Below are 20567 nucleotides of genomic sequence, written 5' to 3' on the forward strand. Positions count from 1 at the left end.
GTTTATTGGCCATGTCTGGTCCAGACTCTGCTTCTGTGTCTGTAGATTGTGTTTGATAAATATGTGTGTGTGTGTGTGTGTGTGTGTGTGTGCGTGTGTGTGTGTGTGTGTGTGTGTGTGCAATAGAGTGTGTTTGTGTTCAGACTGTGCATGTCACTCAACAGCTTCTGTTGCAGATCAGATTATAATCTCCTTTAACCTGACAGTCAGTTAAGGTTTGAGTGACGTATCACAACAGTGGGTCACTGGAGGTCCCACCCATACAATATGGAGGGTAACACAATGGTCATTTACCCCATTCCCTTTCTGAAATGTCACACCTTCACAAAGGTCAGAGTGTATGGGTAAATAATCTAGGCGTATCATTTTCTTTTCTTTTTTCTCTCTAAATAGAACTACAGCATTGCTGCCAATATGGATCTTGAATTATTTAGTTTAACATCGTGAAGATAAAGCCTAAAATGTTATGCAGCTTGAGTGGTATTTAATAACTGTCTAAAGATGTAATGAAATAAGTGAAAACAGTAATATAATATAAAATTGAGCCAGTGTTGCATTCATTGTGGAGCATTTGGAGCAGATATGGTTCTAATCTTTGCACTATGTTATCAAATCTTTAGCTTTTCTAAGACACCTCTGATGCTGTCTGTCACATTGGGGCATCGGAGCTTTGATTGACGCACCAAACAATGTCCATGCAGATAAAATCCTGACACCTGTGCTTTTGACCCCAAGTACATCTAGCTTCTGTCTGTAATACTTTACATGCTCTTATCTTTCACCCACAGACACCTCTGTCCCTGTTTTTCACCTGTCACAATGTGATTGGGTGGTGGGAAATTTTGCTTCTGGCAGTAAATTAGCAGGTCACTGAAGCCATGACCTCAGGAAGGTTAACTGACCATACAGAATTATTTCAGCTTTAACAGTGAAGGAAATAATTCCAAGTTTTTAATGTTTATCAGATTGAAGCATTTTATGTTCTGGGTTCATCACACCAGTACTTATTGTCAAAAAATCGTAGTAAAAACTAAAGAAAGGAAGATGGAACTCCTCCAGCTACATATGTATTCCACTTTATTTAATCAGCGTTTGAAACCTCAGGCCATCCCCAGGGTCGTTGTGGAACACCGGTCTTCAGTTTTTTGTTTATTTCCCAGTGCTTAGCACCTCATTAAAATCTTTCATGTGTTTTTTTAACACTTTGTGTCAAAGATAAGAAAATAGAAAATATAGAAAATAAAACTGCCATTCAATGAAAAGCAAAGCTGGTTTGTAACTTTTATCAATCATTTAATTGTCCTACTTATGAAAGCCAACTTGTCTTGTACACATTTATGCAAAATCAGCTGTTTACTGAGGTTATGTCACTGTTTTTTCTTGTATTCAATTACTACATTCCTGGAGGGATGATGTCCACCATCACTTTTCATTTACTTTCAATGAAAACAACAAAGCAATGAAAGTACTGTATCTACGACATGTTATTTCCTCTTGTGTTGCAGGCTGACATGTGTCCTCGTTCTTTCTCAGCCTCCAGACATGAACACAACCTTCCACCTGACATATCAAACTTGCCAAATTTTTTTTTTTTTTTTTGTGTGTGTGTGTGTGTGTGTGAGTGAGAAAAATAGTGAAGGAAATTGATAATGCCTTTAGAGGATGGCATTTTGAACATGACAGGTGGTTTTAGCAAAAGAAAAGACATCTGCTGTCGCCAAAAGAATTGGTTCAGGTTCACTTTTGATTAGACAGAAAATGGGCCCAGCTGGATAAGCATAAATGCACTCGAGTGGTTGTGTGAAACAGGATTTTGAAGATTATTCTGGCTCTGTTACAGGCAGTATTTTTATTTTACAGCAAGGACGAGACTTATGACTGAAATTACTGCCCTGGCCACTGTGATTCATGTAGTGTGCTGACGCCAGTCCTTTCACTTTACTCGTCCATGTAATGTGTGGTGGGCCGCTGAACCTGGATAAAGAGCTTAGACTGTCTGACCCACTCCTTGCCTCCCACACACATAAAGCATGTCACAGGCACACAAACACTCAGGCATCACACACACACACTCATCCATGGAGAGCTGCAGAGAAACTGAATCAAGCTGAATATATTTTTCAAAGCCAAATAGAGTCTTTCTAATGCTCTTAGTACTTCTGCATGGTGTTTTAATATGACCCCTGGCATATCCATTGGAGTAGATGCTTTGTATTAGGTGCATGTTCAGTCTGGTGTTTAAATTGTGTTTCCTCCAGCTTCTTTTGTTAAAGAAGAAAGAAGCTTCTAGCTCACATGTAACACTGACTTTTCACAGGTTATATCAGATTTAATGCAGCTTGTCTGACAGAAGTCAATCAAATTAACAGCTGAAATTACTGTTGTTTTTCCCAAATTTTACAATATGACAGATTTAATTTTGTTTCATGTTTTATAAAAGCTGTTGCTCAAAATGTCAGTTTTCATTGCAAATGCCTTCACTTCCACATACGTTCATTTGTATGGTCATGTACTTCACAGCTTTTTGTGTGTGCATGAGTTTCAATGTATGTCAGTACTGCAGGTGTTGCTGAAAATTACTGTATCAGTGGCCTGACTTTAATGAGCACTGTGATATTTGGACATTTTTGTCAATGACAAAGTGCCTTCTCTGCACATCTGGTACTGAAAAGGGAGTGATGGTGCTTGAAAAGGGAAAGGGGTTGTTTTGATAATCACTTTGACTTGTTCCCCCCTTCTTACTCTCTTTAATGTGGTGTCATTATTACTGAAATGCAATTAGGTATGCTAATGGGATGACATTTGGACTTCCGTCTCAGCACTTATGTTGGGACTGGTAAAAAATGTGTTGCAAATGAAGTAGGATGGCGAATGGAGAGGGTGAATGGACATGTGAGGGTTGAGTGGGATCCTGATGGGTGCTGTTGAGAGCTGGGGCTAAAGTACTCCAGTGGAAGTGTGGAGACGGTTTTTCTTTTTTTCTTTAAATTAGGGATTGTTGGGGTGAAAGGAAGCGGATAAATAAAGTATTGAGGGAGAAAAAGGGCTGATAAGCCTCCATAACCTGTAAAATTCCTTTGTGTGTCACTGTGGTGGGTTGCAAATACATGCTTGAGTGTGCGTTTGTATGGGCTGAATGAGTACTTGAGAAATCAGTTATATGTGTGTGAATATGGAGTGATGACAGGATGCCTCTGTAGCACACATTAAAGCTCTCCATTTAGTGCATGATAGCTGTAACAGGGTGTTCCATTAATAATGTTCTGCGGATGAAAATGCATTACTGCAAAAAGCCATCTGTACAGCAGCATCCACCAAACCTTCTTCTGTTACTCCTCTTTGAGCATTTCATTTGACCATGTTACTGTTCTTTAAATCTAAATGTCAAACAACATAAATAATATTAAGATGATGTTGTTGAATTAATGTTTTAATCAATACTTGACAGTAGGGGGTGTGACCTTGTACTGTAAGTGTGTTGATGCCTTTTCACATCTGACTGACCATAATCATGGTGTGTTGTGGAGTTGTTGATACATTAATAGAGTTCAGATATGAGAGACTGCAGCTTAAAAGCTGAGCTGGTGCTTGGCTTTTTCATTTTTCCTGTCCTCTCCATTCTTTTCTTGCCTCATCTTTTGTCTGAAGCATTTTGCTTCCTCAAACCACACTTGGTGAGAACTTTACACTTTGCCTAACCACTAGGTGGCGTTGTGTCTCTATACACTTCTCTCAGGGCTAAATAAGAAGTCTTGGTTGCTCAGAGAGCAAACCCAAACATCCTTAGGGTGAATATATTACAATATGAGCAGAAGCAGAGATATTCCACCCTCCAGGAGGCTGTTTGTTTTCCCTTTAATGGTTGAAAAGACACTGTTCCCCGTCTCCTCAGGAAGCATCACACCCCACAGACATACCTGTGTGTGCGCTGGGTGCTGACCCACATCCAACCTCCACAACCTCAGTGAGAGATCTGGTGTTTTGTAGGGCTGCCAGGGGCTCCACTAGAGATCCAAAACAGCTGAGGTTCAGTCTGTTTTAACCCTCAATCCCCCTCTTTTTTTTCTCCTGGAAAAACATGAACACTCCTGAGATCTGCTGCCTAAAGGAGCCTGTTGGTTTATTCTTGCACATACAGTAGACGTGAAAATGAGTCTGACTCCATTCAGTTAATTCTACTCTATGAGTTAGTTTGTACTTGTGTGTCTGTAAGCACCTGCTTGCCCCTGTTTCCCTTGACTCCCATGGTGAATCCTAATAAGTCCCATGACTCCTCACTATCTTGCTTTGACTTTATCCTGGGGTTGTTTTTCAAAACCGTTTAAGTCACCAGAGAAGTTCAGTTTCCTCACTTTGTTGCTGTATGGCAAATAAATGAAAGGGCTCTCGAAAAGAAAAGAAACAAATCAGAATGATGTTCCTTAACAGTATTTAGACTGCCAGCATGGTTGTAGCTGATATCTGTTTTCTGCTGGCCACTTATAGAATAACAGTATTTAAATGTCACACTAAAAGGTTTCTTATTGACAGGTTCAGCACCTCGGATAGTTCTCTCAGGCTTCCTAATTCAAGTCTAGCTCCTCAGCAATAATTTATTCGTTGTTCAGACACCTTTAACTTGCCAGAGACACTGGAATTAATAGAAGCAAAGTGTGCATCAGTCAATATAGCCTGGTTTATTATTTACATCATTGATAATGTGTGGGCAGACCAGTTCTGCACAAACAGCAGTATGTAAAAAAACAATAGATTTTTGTCTGGTTCGTGTACAATCTTGGCCAAGGATTTTCTTGCAATAGTGGTTTTGACCAAGAGTTTTAGTAAAGTGAAACCCCCCCCTTATGGATACTGCTTTCCGCTGACATAAAATGATGAAATGATCAGTTAAAGTAGAAAAGAAAAAGCAATGTTAATGTCAAAACGAAAACAGAGCCGCATAAATATTTCTCGGAGCTCTCTGTTTATCTATCAAATGTACACACTTACACACACCTTCCAGCACATACACTGTATGCACGTTGTACAAAAATGTAAAACAGACTCGTTTCAAAGACGTTTCTGTGGAATAAGCTCGTGATTGCATTGTGAAGGCCAGTTTCAGGGCTGTTAGAGAGAGGACTGTCAGCGGTGTGATTATCAGCAGATAGATAGCGGATGACAGCTGCCATTGGTTATTGATGACTTTCATAATTAAAATCCCTTATGGGGAGAAACCAAAGAACAAAAGGGGGGAAAGAAATCACACAAATGATGAATGGTCCTTTCATTTTTAAGGCTAATATAAGACCAACCCTGCTCTTCAGCATGGATATTGCTTCCCGGGAAAGTCTCTGAATATGGTTTCAAAGAGGAGCCCTGTGTTTTCAATATTTCCAGAGCTCACATTGCCTGCATGTTTGTGTGTGTAAATGTGTGTTGATTTGTCAAAGGTAATAAAGAACAAATAGAAAGAAAAAAAAACAGTTCAAATAAGAAAGGCAAAGATCAGATAGAAATGTTGATACAAATTAGCAGTGAAAAGGACAAGGGTTCAATGTACTGCAGACTGTTTTCTGCTGTACTTTTAATGCAGCTGTGAGACTCTACATGCTCACTAAACATTGCATTATAACATAATGAGGCAAGGAGGATACATTTCCAGTATTATTTGGTAACAAAGGATGCTTCAGTATGAAGGGAAAGTGGCAGAAATCTGAACATTAGGTGAAAGCAGTTTTTCAGTTTTCTCTTTTTATCATTCAGTAAATTAGAAAGTTACTCCATAAAAACCCTTTCCTATGTTTTTGGGTTCTATAGCACAAATGGGCAAAATAGCTCAAACGAAAACCACAAAAACCTTTCCAAAATGAATGTAAAAACACAGCTTTTGGTAAATGAATCTTGACTTGAGTAAAAATGCTGTAATTTACCTGATTCCGGGAAAGGGTACATTTGACTGGACTAAAAGTTCTCTCTTCCAGAAACAAATTATTAAAGTCAACGGTTGTGACTGAAGCTGAATGTTTGAAAATGATGGCTCAATTTGTCACATTGTTAACATAGACTGGGCTTCTGAATATTTTTTTCTCAAGGGTTGGTTCGAAGACAGTGTTTGATATGTCAACATACTATAACTTTGTCAAGGGAGTACAACATCAGGAGATTTTTCTTTTCCACCAAGAAATTGTCTTTCAACGTAATTTCCATAGAGAATATTTTTTCAAACCAGACAACCACAAACTGTCAAGAAGAGTTAGTTACATCCTTTAATACACGCTTAAGACAACAAGCTAATCTTTCTCTGATGCTGAATTTTAAAAGACTGCACAACAGAGGCAGTTAGCATCCTGTGCCCATGTTTCAGTTCAGTTATCATATGTGTGGCCGTTTGTTTACTGTACTAAGTCAATATGACCCCTGAAAAAAATGCTCTCTATTCTTAAAGTCTATGAATGATACCTTCAGAAAATAGAAAACTGGAGGATTTGACATGTGTGAGTGCCGACTGAAAAAAATATATTTGGTAAATGTTACATTTTTAGGATTTACTATAAAACTTTACCAGTTGATTGCAGTTTTTTTTTTTTTATTTAGAAAGTTTTCTGAAATGTAAATTTGAATATGTAAATTGTCATGTTTTAAAGTTCTGGTCATGTTTTACGTTTCTGTCATGTCTTAGTTTTGTTAAGTTTCAAGTTCCTGTTTAGTATTTAGTTTTTGCCATGTTTTCATTAGTTTCTCTTGCCCTGCCATCAGCTTCATTCACGTCACCTGTTTTTCTCCCCTCAGCTTCACTCCATCACCAATCAACCCCTTCAGTATTTAATTTCCAGGTTTCCCATGCATCAGTGCCAGATCCTCACCGTCAGTCATGCTTCTTTGTCACAGTTATTCATGGCATGTCAAGTTTTGGCCAAATCAGGTTTGTCCTTTTGTTTTTCATAGTCAAGTTTTGTTTTATTCAAGTTTCTTCATAGTTTTAATTTTTAATTTTTTTTTGTATTCTGGCTCAGCCGCGCCTTTTGTTGGCTTTTGCCCGTTCAAAAATCGCTTAGATTCTTTAACGAAGCGGATTTGTGCGTCGTTGCTTATTGTTCCTTTTGTTGGATCCTTTGGAATAAATCAAGTTGTTGGGTTTTTTGGGGGGGAAATATCTGCATCCGTGTCCTACATTCTCCACACACGACAGTAACTTATATATCATCTGATTAATTTTGTTCCCATTTGCAGAAATATTTGATAGACAAAGTGTAATAAAACAAAAACAGAAGTATATCATGTATCTTCTCTCTACCGGGCGCAAAGAAAAAATCTTGTGAAAGCTAAACGGCTCAAAAATATTGAAATTACAAAATTTCTGCCTGAAGTGTCATACCTTAAAATGCAGTTAACGTATTTTCTTTCCTCTGGACTATGCTGTATTCTGTCACAGATGCTTAAAACTCTGGTAATTTTGCACATACTGTTCACATTATGCTGTTTGATATCCAAAGCTTACCTCAGATATTGTTTTCTCCTTTACTGTATTTTGTTCTATTCAGTCCTCCCCTCCATCAGAGACAACAACTAGACAGATGTACTGTTTGTGACTGAGACTCACATGAAAGCAGATCCTTTTTGATTGGAGTACAGTCACAGATCAGACAGGACAACAGTCAGTGATAGTCTGCTCCCCCGCTGGCTCCTTAAAGTAGAAAGCTGAGCACTGCATGATATCTGTGTGGATGAGAGAGAACGGGTATTAAGAGTGCCAACAGCACACAGGGAATTCCTGCACGTCTGTTGCAGCATTGCTCTGGGAGAGAGTGTGTGTTTGTGTGTGGCACCGTCAGAGTGGAGCTCCCCCTTCCAACCTGCTAAACAGTCCCCCTTATCCCACCCACAACCACTCAGTCCTCCCACTCTGCATCAGGACCGGGCTGCTGTGACATCACTCATTCCCACACCCTCTGATTGGCTGGCCAGTGGAGGGAAGTGGATTGTTTCTGCAGTCTACAGTGAAAAATTGAGGACCAAGGTAGAGAGTGCATGTGAGCAAAGGGGAGGGAAACAGAGAGAGGGACTACGCAAGAGAGATTGATGCTGAGGCAAGCCGGCACTGCGCAGTACTCGCGCTCACACACTCACATACACACAACACTCGCTGTATCACGCGTGCTCTCGCATCACACTCCCAAGCTGCTTAACAGGCAGGAAAAACACTGAGTCTGACTGAGTCTGACTGAGTCTGCAGCCCGTTACTGCGGGACAGCAGAGAGGACAGCATGACGCGCTCAAAGGCGAGAGGCGGACCGGCAGTGTGATTCCTTCTTCTCCGCTTTACCTCAGAGCAACAGTTCCACTACTGTCATCTCAGGAGGTGCAGTGCTCCAGGGATATCTTTAAAGACACCTCCCCAAAATTTTGAAAAAAAAAAAAGGGGAAAGGACAGCAAGGGCAGGAGCAAGGGCAAGTGTAGCCTCTATCGTGGATGTCCTCTCAACGTCCTCATGAAAACAGGCAGAAATCGAGGTATAGTCTGGGGTACAAGATGGCACAACGAGTAGGTGGTGATGCCTCTCCGAAAAGAAACATGTCCCTCAACCTGGTGGCAGGGTTCTACCACTACCTCCGAGGTAAGTGGGGCAGAGAGTCTGAGGAAAAAGAAGACATGTTACAATGTGTGTGTTCTGCATGTGTGATAGAGTGTGTGACCTAGTGAGGGATTGCGGTGTGGAATCGGTATGTGCCTGAGACTGGATGTAATGCAGGAGTGTGTGCATTTTGCAGTGTAATTCCCTACAGGGTATATTTTTTTTTAGCAGGCTGTGTGTTTGTTAAATGAAATGGGCAGATGTTTGAAGGGGGCGTTTCCACCTTGGCAGAGTGTATGTTTCTGCCGATGAGTGTTGAGGTTGCTGTGATTTGAGTAAAAGAAGTAAACCCTGCAGACAAGTTTCACAGCAGTCAAAATGTTTGATTTCTTTTCTCTCTGTTTGATCCCGTAGGTTTCTACCTCTCTGCTCATCTTCATTTAGATATCACACATTCAGCATTCTGTCTGCCTGCTTGTTTATCTGATAGATAGTCCTGCCACAGTTAAAACGGATGGCAGGCACAGCTTTTGAGATGACAAAGTAGATTTTGATGATATTTCATAAAGGTCATCCTCACTGTGGGGGGCCAAAGTGGGAGGTGGGTGAGAATGATCGTAAAGAAGTGCGGAAATGCTTGGCTACTGCAGTCCGCCGTTTCTCTTTGTGATATTGAGAGAATTTGAGTGTATGTGTGTGCTTACAGTACGTAGGATTGTGTGTGCGCAGAGTTCAAAGTCACCTCGTCCCTGAGACTGAGAGGCTGGCACATGCAGACATGTTTTCTGCCACACATGTTCCTGCTCAAGGATGCCTGGGCTAAATCTTTCCCATTCTCATCCAATATTTCCGCCCATCAATATTTGATTACTCCTGAACCCAATCAAAAGATGAATTCATAGAACATAGGCATGCTCAGTGGCACGTATGACTATGTGTGAATGTATCTGCATTATGTATGAAAGGCAGCACCCCCCCTAAAATCTCCCTCCCTCCAACACACACTCCCCCTCCTGTTTGCATCTGCCCATTGTACCCAGTGACACACTAACCAACTTGAGTATAATCAATCCGTCAGCATATTTCATTACGGAGGAAAGCACTACCTGTCAGTCGTCCTCTCTTACAGATAACATGCTTATCTCAAGGATATTGCTCTATGGTGCAGATGGGACAGGAAAAACATAGTGCCAGGCAATCCACATCATCAGATGATTTGAAAGTGTACATACAGTATAATGTATACAAGCTTGTTTATACACATGTTAGAGGCATGTTTGATGTATTGTCTCATCCTCATTTGAGTTAAGTGGCTTTTTAAGGGACATCGTCAATGGACATCTATGCTATTGATTGAGCTTTTGCTAAATGGCCTTTATCGCTGTAGCTGCCACAAATGACCTTATGTATGGGAAAATCTGTAATTTTGGAGTAGGCCTGGCTTCATGTGCTGCCCTTCCATCACTTGAAGGACAATTTTGTGAGCAGAAATTTCTGTCCACTCCAAGAAGAGTTCAGCTTGTGAAAATGCCATCAGTAAATGTCAAATGCTGTCGCTTTGTTCATTAGTTTAAGGTAAGATTTTGGAGTGACTGTGTTCATATATTAGAAGATCATTGGAGTCACAATCCTGCCCTGCAAACCCAATCAACTCTCACAAAGATAAACAATGAGAAGATTGCTTTTTAATCCCTGATTTGTTTATCATCACATGTGACTAATAGTGATGCTCTGGGCTCTGATTTACAGATGAGCAGGAGGCAGTGCAGAAAAGGACATTCACAAAATGGATCAATTCCCACTTGGCAAAGGTAAGAGAGTCTGGTTGATTCTCATTGCTACTGCCAGCATTGTGCTGTCTATTTACACAAACACTGGTGCTGGTGTTTGTGGACATAAAACTTCACCACTTTTGCGTTCTGAATGACTTCACTTTACTCTATCATTTCTGTGTGCTGCGACATTTACTCCATATCCAAAACACACTGTATTAAGCTGGTCATATGACTGACTTTTTCAGATAAGACCACACACACACAATCATTCTTACTTACATGCCTTTGTTATTCTTCCAGTCTCATACAGCTAGTGGAAAACATTTACTGTCTAATTATCATTTTCAAATTACAGCACTTTTTTTTTTTTTCCTGCCAGCTACAATCAGTGATTTATATCTAAGTGACCTCTCTATCTCGATACAGGCCAATTATAATGGTTCAAAATAAGAGCTTTTAGTTAAAGCCTGCCCTTCATTTGTCTCCCCAAGGTGCTTTGACAATAATCGAACTTAGGCTAAATAATCCCACTTTTCATGCAGCTGCATTCTGAGGTGGTGTTCATTTGCCCGTAATTATCATATCATGCTTCTCACTTTCTCTCATTACAGCTTAAATGCTGTGTCTGCAGTGGGTGGACAAGGCAAATATGGCACTGTGCAACACAATTAAATGTTATTTCAATCAGTGACGCTCCTTTCAAGGCTTCCTATTCGATCACGACAGCTGTGGAAGCCTCGAACTGCGGTGACGTGGAGCAGAAAATTCATTTGAAAAGCACTCTGAAGGGGATAAACCATGGCGTAATATTGAATATCAGGTTTCAGGACTGTGCTAGCAGAAAATTAGACACAGCCAAATATTGAAATGGCTAGGATTTTTAATAACATTTAATATAGGCACATAGTTTATTTATTAACTCAATCTTGTAAAGCAAGTTGTGGGTCTTTTTAGTATTTAATGGTCATTGAACATGAGGTTTGGGTGATGGAGAAATGATGTTGAGGATTCCCAAAAATTCTATGTTGTTGTCTTTCCAAGAGTTAGATTGTCACTCTCATGTGGGCTTTGTTAATATATAGATCCAACAGCTAAGCTTAACATAAAGGCTGGAATACACTAGAAACAGCCTGCTTGGCCTCATCAAAAGGAACCATTTTTCATATGGTGATAACAGTGTGATGAGATAGAAAATGTTAATTAAAAAATAAGAAAGAGCTTTAGAGGTAATGGTAGGTCGTATTACACCCCTGTTTTGAGATTCATAGAAAGACAAGTCAACAGACTGCTGGTTGAAACTTAGAATTTAAGGTACAGGTGTCTGAGTGGCATCTTCTCATTTAACTTTCAGTGAGAAATCAACTGTTCCCCAAGATATGTTCTTTTTAATGTGACCTGAAGTGCTATCACACAGTGTCTGGTTCACCAAAATTCCTGAAACCATAGCTTAATTCATGCTGTAAAAACTAAAATAAGTGTAATAAAGCTCTTTTGAATTTCATTTAAATACTGCTTTAATTGGCTGTAATTTGGAAATTCAGCTAATAGTCATGCTTTTAAGAAAACCACATTTGGTTTTCATGCTTTTTTCCCTTCTTAGTTGATCAAATTATATAGTTACGGCCCTCCTTGCCCATCGTGAAACAGCTTACCCTTTCACCTGATGCCTGATGTTGCCATAGTGACACTGATTGGCCTTTATTAGTCTTCAAAAAACATCTCCGTAGTCATGGTGGCTTGGTAAATGTGCAGAGAGCTTTGTGATGAAAAGGGGGTAGGAGTCACTTACTTATAGAGCTGGTGCAAAGAATAGGGAAGTGCATTCCTCCAACATGTAGAGGCCATTTTATGGGCTTACTATCACATGTAAAGGTTACAATTAAGGTGTAGAGTTTCAGCGGACAGCAGAGACACGGGCATAAAGAGATGGAAGACAGAAAAAGCTTTAACAGTTGGTTTAGCTTTGCTCTCAGAGGGATAGCTCTTGCTCCTGGCAATGCAGATGATTAGGCCACTCCAGTTATCACAGGTCTTTAATTCAGCGCCTAAAGGTGTGTGATTAATCGTTAGGTGAGTTGAGACATAGCGTGAGGGCTTCCTCTCACTATCTCTCCCCTCCCCCTTACTTTTTCACTCCACAGGTATAACAAAAGAAGTCTTATGAGCTCCGACAAAGATTTTCTATAAGAGGGGATGTATTGGAGCTGGTAATTTATACAGAAGATTAATGGGTGTCATTACTTGGAGCAGTTCGCCAGATTAAGTCTGCAAAGATATAAACTGTAAGAGAGCTGCAGGAATATGTGTTTTGCAGGTTGTGTATTTCCTTCAGATCGAAGCTCTTGTTGTGAAGGGCACACAAGTGACTTCTGTTACAGCTTTGCTTGCATCACTGTGTTGCCAAGAAAGACATATTTTCACTTTTCAAGTGTATCAGGCTTTCAAGTTGCACAAGTCGGCAGTGGAGTGACAAGAAGGAGGGAGCGGGGGTTCAGTGAACGGACCCCAAGTTTCCATTTGACAAATCCTTTCTGAGAAGGTTAAAGCTTAATTATGGAATGGCCAGTGTGAACGACAGAGGTTTCATAGTCGCTCAGGCATCTTCCAGGAAAACCGCTTTAGCGGCGTAATCAGTGAACCAAGTGTTCTTAGAGATTACAGCCGCAGTAAGTGAAGCTCCCAGGCGTGTTTACTTCTCTGCTCCCCCTGCCCGCTCTTTTTTTTTTCTGTACTCTTTTTCTTTTTGCATCTGCCTCAACCAACTAAGCTGCCAGAACGCTTTTCATGATTATTTTCAATTTCAAACAGCCAGCAATGCTCATCGCCACTTTCTTTTCCTCTTCCCATCAATATCTTGGAGGCACAATCAATAACAAAGCCTTCCCAATTTCTCTCTTGGTTGGTCAGTCAACAGCTCTTTGATATCAGTTTGCATATAACTATACGTAAGACTAACTTATACTTTAAAAGTTTCACGTTTACGTGCAAACAGTGGTCTTTTGGAGTAATTTGAGTGTCAAAAGATTTTGACAGTGGGCATCTCAGTCTTTCAGACTTGATGTAATGCCTTTCATATTAAACCCTTCAGTCTTCTTTTTGTTTCTGCCCCTCTCTGTGTCTTTCATGCTGTTGATCTCATGGAATCCACAGAGTCAAATGTATCAGGGGAATAACATGAGAGCACAGACAGACGTTCATCCTGAAACTCCTCTGCTCACAATCAATTATGACCCAGACACTCAGATGTAATTAGCTCATTAAGTTCTTGAATTTTTTTTTTAGCGCGTGTTGCTGAGCAGAAGAAATGAATTTTACTTTCTTATTTTGTAATTAGTCTGAAATTTCCTCATTAGCTTTGGGATTACGATGAACAAATAGGTGAATTTAACTCCAATTAGCTCTTGGTGTAATTTATCCCTTTGAGTGAGGCCTTTGTAAGAGCCTTTTCTTTCATGTTATGATATGGAGAAGAGTGCTGTCTGAATATTCTCTCATTCAAAGCCATGAAATGACATTAGAAGAGGAATTAGTGCAAAGAGCTTCTGTATTTTCTAATTAATTTTTGAAAGACGTGAGGTTGGTGTCCCCTCTCCTCTGTCTTCTAAAATATGTCTCGCTGCCAGTTTTTCTTCTCAATTAAACCCCTCTCAAAATTCACCATGTTTGGGGTTGAATGATTTTTTTTTTTTTGTTGTTGCGCACCACACACATTCTGCTGTTCCACATGAAAACAGACACACTCATGCACACCACTCATGCCTCCCCTCTCTTCTCTCACTCACTTTGCTGCTAATCTCCCTGTGAATGGTTCACTCGTCTGAATGCTTCCCCCCCTTTAAACCTCTCTTCAGCCCCAGCATGTGACTGTGCTTTAAGAGAAATCCTTGATGTGGCGTTGGCGAGGAACAGAGATATGTGGATTTCCTCAAGTCTGGAAGTCTGTGTCGGGTCAGGGAGGAAGCAAGTGGGAAGGATACAGTTTGATATCATCAGCATATTTTAGGATTTAAGGACCCCTGTTCAGAGTCTGCTGAGCCTTTGCTTATGGGTGAATCCAGCTGTCAGTAATGCATGGCACTGCTATACTCTGTCTGGGCTCCAAGTACATTTTTATGAGGATTTCCTTTATCCGTGTTTCACAAGTTTAAATTAATGTCTTACGGTGTAATATGTGTATTGTACTCTGGTTTATGTTGGCACCGTGCCTCTAAGAGTGGGATAATGTGCAGAAAAAACACACTTCTCACCTCATAGTTTCCTGTACATCGCAAAAGCTATTAAGACTGAAATCCCTGGTCTTTACATTCCTGGGAAACTGTGAAGGCTTTGTTTCGTCCTGAAATATTTATGCAAACAGTAGATTTATGTAACTCATGCAAACATAACTTGTTTATGCCACTTTCACACTTTTATTAAAAGAAAAACTGCTCCAGGAAGCTGTGGTGTCAAAAGTTTTTAAATATTTTTGAATATTTGCTTCAAGTCATAATTTCCATTCTTTTTAACATATTATTTGGAAATCGCTGCATTTATTTGCTTAATAGCATGTCCCGCCTCTGGAAGTGACAGACCTGTTTGAGGACATCAAGGATGGTGTGAGGCTGCTGGCCCTGCTGGAAGTGTTGTCAGGACAAAAACTGGTGAGCCTCATGGTCGTTTCAGCAGCATGTGACTTGGCCACAGACTTCAAACACTTCATATCCTTCGAGCTTACTGGATTACATTTTTTCACAATCACACCACAAGATGCCATAGCTAACTCAGACTGGTCAGATAACTGAGAAATTCAGCCATTTTTTTTATGCCTTTTTTTTTCTTTTACACAGCAGCTGTAACCCTCAGAAGACCTGCAGACTTGCTGCAGTGAATGTGAAATGAGCCACAGTTAACATGGATAGGCTTATTGATCAGATTGTATTTGGATGTTTGAGTTGAGGAGGAAAGCCCTGATTAACAAGGACAGATCAGAGTTCACACACATAACAGACAAAGACACACATCTTGAGGATTTTACTTGGCCAATATTGCCTAAGGTCTTAGCGGTGTGTGTCCTATTGATCTCACGGTTTATAGTCAAACAAAGCTCTGATTGGACCCCAGTGTCTTTCACATGTTTTTTTAGAATTTATATTTTATGCCTCATCAGCATTTTGTTTTTGTTAGAACTCTATGTATGCTTGTGTGTTATATTTCAATACATATGCTATACCTACCCAATCATATCTAAATTCCCTTGTTTTGTTAAATGTCTCTCACACTTTTCTTTGTCTGTCTTTCTGTATCCATTGTTCTCCCTTTTCCTTCCAGCCATGTGAGCAGGGAAAGAAGCTAAAGAGGATCCACTGGGTCGCCAACATTGGTACAGCCCTCAAGTTCCTTGAGGGTAGAAAGGTAAAAGTTCAGCATTTTCTTTTTATTTGTATTTTTTATCTTCTATCTGGTGCTCATCCTGCTCAGCTGGTGCCTCTTGGGCACAAATATTGAATACTGACCTTCAGTGACCTGTTTCTCCCTCTTCCTCGCCTCTGTGTCTTCTTCTTTGCCCATTCTTCATCTATCCTCAAACCAGTGCCTTCTCCTTTGTATCTATGCTGAGATTTTGTTAAAAAGTTTGTTTATTTATTTTATTTTTGCTTGACTGCAAGTGAAGGAAAATTCTTTCAAATTGCAATTATTGGACTGAATCTGTATCTTTAAATGATCCATTGTACTTAGCCCTTTCACTTTATTCCCATTTTCTTTCTCCTATTTGTTTTCTTTAACCTTGCTTAGAAAAGACTTTGTGGTTTATGGTTCCTTTACCAAGCTTCATAATTAGAATTACATGAAGAAACATTCAATCTGGTTTTGGATGTAATCATTTAAATGCAACAACCAGCCCCTCCATGAGATTAGTAATTCGTACTCAAAGCTTTGCATGGCTCGGCCTTGAATATACACAAATAAAGCCATAAGTATGAGATGGCGTCTGCAGGGACATTGATTTGTCTTCCTAAAGTGTGACATGGTTAAAGCTTTAAATCCTTTGGCAGTAATCTGCTGTCTGAAGATGAGATGTCACTCTGGGCACTGCTGTATATGTCTATGTGTGGGCTGAAAATTAAAAATAAATATGCTCTGTGAGTAAATCTGATTTAAGCACACTGTGATTACATTTTTGCCCAAAACATGCTTCACTCTTTGTATCATAGAATATGAATGTACCTTGACTTAATGATATATACCAAAAGTCTTATTTGGAACCTGTTTTAGCCCTTCAATCTATATATATATATATATATATATATATATATATATATATATATATATATATATATATGCAACTTATATTAACTTTCACCACCATTTGATCTGTTTATTTTTCTCTCAAGGCTGTAAAATGATAGCAACATTTCCATCATAGTTTCCCAGAGCTGAAGGTGATGTTTTCAGATACATTTATCTGTCTGATGGCCCAAATCCCAAAGGTATTCGCATGACAGTGTTATAAAAGAGTGCAACAAACACTCACATTTTTAAAAGCAAGGGCAAGTGAATGTTAGCCAAATTTGTTGAATCTCTTAACGCTCATTTGCTCAAGCATTCGGTGAGTGAAAACCAAGGAAATGCAATGCCTCCTTCTGGATCAAATTAGCCAATGTTGAAATAGATTGAAATGTTAAAGCCTTGAGAGTAACTTCCTTTCACTTCTGTTTTCTGTAGAGGCAAATACTTGTGTTAAACACTATTTAAACATGTTTTAAGTGATTGTTAAGTAAAATTGTGAGTGGTTGTTTAGGGGTTAAAACATACTTTTCAGTCTACTTTTTATCTAAACACATTGTTGGCTCAGAACACATGGCTGACTTCTTTTTTTCTGGTGTGTTTGTGTGTGAGTGGTCACAAAACATTTCCATTTACCATTCCAACCACACACTGCTGGTTTGATTTGTCAGTATAACCTGCGGTGTTATCTAATATGAAACCATGTATTGCTAATATTTTTATCAGCCACCATCCCTTGCTTTCTCACACTGCCCTCTCCTGCCCTCAATCTCATCTTCTGTGCTTGTTCACCTATATCAAGTGACTATTATCACCATATGATGACCTGTTGTGCTGCAGCATCTCAGTAATATGACCCTACTGTTTGATAATATTGAATACTTCATCATATCGCAACTAACAGCCCTCTGTCTCCCCCTCTTTTCGCCTACTTCTCTCTTCCCACCGCCTTTCTTTCCATCCATCTCTGCTGGATATAATCCCTGTTGCCTGTGTGGTGGTGATAGATCTCCTCTCAGCCAACCACTCATGTTATCTCACCTCAGTGATGCTGCTGTATCTGTCATCTCACAGTCAATGAGGCGTTTGCTTTCAATCAAAGTATCTAGAGTACTTCCAAATGCTCTTCGCCTCCCTCCCTTCCTCCTCCCCAGTTTATACTCTCATTCTTCTTCTTTTTTTATCTGCCCACAGTCTGCCTACAGAGGATCTCCGGTCAGTATTCATAACATTTCTGCGCTGGTTTGATCAGGACATGGATAGGTCATATTGTTCATTTTTTGAAAACATATGTGGAGTATGACTCTTATTTACCAGATTAAGGGGATTAGTGTTTACTCAATCCATATGGAAGAGATGACAATCTACAATGTATAATAACACAATTCTTAATGTTGTGTTTTGTCACAGATCAAGTTAGTGAACATCAACTCCACAGATATTGTGGATGGGCGGCCATCAATCGTACTTGGGCTGGTGTGGACCATCATCCTCTATTTCCAGGTGATGACATAAAAAGTATTGGCATAAAATGAGGAGAATTAAGTTGCTTACTTACTAAAATCCATATTGAGAACATCAGTAATAGCGCACATCAAAAACTTCAATTTGACAACTAACATGGCAGATATTACACAGCCGGCAGGGTTCTTATTAGGAGAGCAGGCTTGAAAGCAAGGAGAAAGCTAAGCAGTCTGAACTAAAGAGATGTTTAAAATGGAAAAATCAATCTGTCGAGGCATTCACACTGAAAACGAGCAGTGGCTACCTCAGGCATTTCCGACATGCACAGATCAACAAGAATTTAATCACAACAGTACAGTCTCTTAGCAACATCAGCATGAGTAAATGCCTCCAACTCCAGCAAACATGAGCATATTAGGTAAAGGAAATGCACAATACTGGAAAATATGTTTATTCACCTCCTAACATATTGATGGATTTTATTTATGAATTTTTTGAGTTGTGAGCAGACCCAGTTTGCTGTAGACTATGTTTGCATGATTATTAACCCTCCATAACTGATAGGCAGGCATGGGCTGTAGTCTCGTCAAACATTTTGCCGTTGTTGCTCTGATTTATGCACATACTCAGATCATAACATGAAATTGCTAAAAAATTAATAAAATAAGCCTTTATCTCTTTTTTCAAAGCAAATGCAACTCTATAATCAGTTGAAGCAGAGAGTAATATTTATGAGTAATTAACTGCATGTTCACAGAACCAAAATCAAATGTAGTCAGTTGTCCTTGAGGGACGTCTTTACATTAGGTTGCCATATGAATAGGAAACAAAAACTAAAACAAATCAAAGCAGGTATGAAAATATAACGCAGGTAAAGCGTGTGATTTAAAAAAAAAAAAAAAAAAAAAAAAAAAAAAAGAAGTAGAAGATAACGGGCATAATATAAAAAAAATCAAATTAAATAGGACAAGATAAAAACAAGAACAGTACAATGAGAAATAAGATGTGTTTTAAAAGACTCAAGCGTTTCAGCAGATCTGTAGTTCTTTAGCAGTTTATTCCACATAAAAATAGTAAAAGGTTCATGAAAACTAAAACAGCTTTCCCTTGATTAGTCCTTGCTGTGGGGACAGATAGCAAAACTTTACGTGAACAGTAGTATTTTAAAACCAATTCTTTGCTGGACAGGAAGCCAGTGCAAAGAGCTCAGAATATGACGAACAGCTGTGCTTATGCCTGACACTTCCTGGTCTTTTGTTCCCAATAGATTGAAGAGCTAACTAGTAGCCTACTAGCACTCCATGCCTTGTCCAGCAGCACCTCCTCACTGGACAGCTCCACCAGCAGCACTGACACCACCAGCCCACCTGTCAAAAGGAAACCCCTGCAATCCCTGCAGGGTGGAGCCAGAAAAGCATTACTGCGATGGGTTCAGCAGACAGCCACCAAGTATGAAGCCATACAAAATGAACAAAATGTCTCTGAAAAACAAATCAGTTGAATACAGTGGCTGTCCGCTGATCTTATGACCTTCTGCCTATTCCAGATGTCTAGGGCTTGAGGTAAAGGACTTTGGGCCCAGCTGGCGCACAGGTTTAGCATTCTTTGCAGTTATCAATGCCCTCCGGCCTAATCTAGTTGACATGGAGCGGGTATGGAGGAGGCCCAATCGCGAAAATCTGCAAGAAGCCTTCTCATTGGCTGAGACTGAGTTAGGCATTCCACAGCTTCTTGAGCCAGAAGGTAAATGGCATTTCCTATTACTTTTCTTTGAGACTTTATTATTGTAAACTGAACAGTTCTTTGTTTCAAGTAACAGCCATCCACATACCGACAATGTCATGTGATCAAATGACCTTTATAATTATTTACGTCTGCTGTTCTTCTAGTCTGCAGTTTATCCTGTTGTATTATCTTTAATAGTGTGGCTTTAATGGGGCTCACTCAAATAACGTGAATTAACTTGCCTTGAATCAGTAGAACACAGTCTCAAAAAACAAAAATAGAGCAGTGGAGCTGTCTCAGCATCAGATGTGTACCTCAGTGTCACTGCCAAACACCATCTGTGCTCCTTCACGCCTGCCCTTCAGAGTGATCTCTGACAAATCAAGCTTGACATCAGTATAATTAAGGTCCATTAGGGCGTGAGATCCAGCATGACAGAACCTTCATAACAAAACTTGGACATTGATCTGAAATGCAAAGGATTTCTTTTTTATGAGATGCCATTTTCCTGTTTCAGTCAAACCTTTTCATATTAGTGCCTGACATTTTTCTCTTTGGGAAAAGCTGTTGAAAATTATAGTCAACCTTAGCTTTATATTATTTTTAATTATATTAATCTAAATCCTTCCCAGATGTCGATGTAGACAAGCCAGATGAAAAATCTGTCATGACGTATGTTGCCCAGTTCTTGAAACATCTTCCTGACAGAAAGCAGAGTGACTCAGAGGGACAGCCAGAAGAAGAGGTAACCAGCTGTCAAATTTGTTTCAGTCTGGATGTGTCTATT

At 39.7% G+C, this 20567-nt stretch overlaps 1 protein-coding gene across 2 annotated transcripts in view; it reads left to right on the forward strand.

The window, feature by feature from the left end:
• The first annotated feature begins 8042 nt into the window (after positions 1 to 8042).
• Positions 8043 to 20567, forward strand: part of syne1a (spectrin repeat containing, nuclear envelope 1a) — a 113652-nt gene continuing 101127 nt past the window's right edge. For both annotated transcript variants that reach the window (XM_075459619.1, XM_075459620.1), the window contains exons 1-9: positions 8043 to 8594; positions 10302 to 10363; positions 14872 to 14967; positions 15635 to 15718; positions 17786 to 17806; positions 18002 to 18094; positions 19323 to 19504; positions 19602 to 19798; positions 20413 to 20525. In XM_075459619.1, the coding sequence (XP_075315734.1) occupies positions 8450 to 8594; positions 10302 to 10363; positions 14872 to 14967; positions 15635 to 15718; positions 17786 to 17806; positions 18002 to 18094; positions 19323 to 19504; positions 19602 to 19798; positions 20413 to 20525 (993 nt within the window). In that variant the 5' untranslated portion in view covers positions 8043 to 8449. The remainder of the gene's footprint in view (positions 8595 to 10301; positions 10364 to 14871; positions 14968 to 15634; positions 15719 to 17785; positions 17807 to 18001; positions 18095 to 19322; positions 19505 to 19601; positions 19799 to 20412; positions 20526 to 20567) is intronic.

This window comes from Odontesthes bonariensis, chromosome 24, assembly GCF_027942865.1.
Source record: "Odontesthes bonariensis isolate fOdoBon6 chromosome 24, fOdoBon6.hap1, whole genome shotgun sequence".
NCBI lineage: Eukaryota > Metazoa > Chordata > Actinopteri > Atheriniformes > Atherinopsidae > Odontesthes > Odontesthes bonariensis.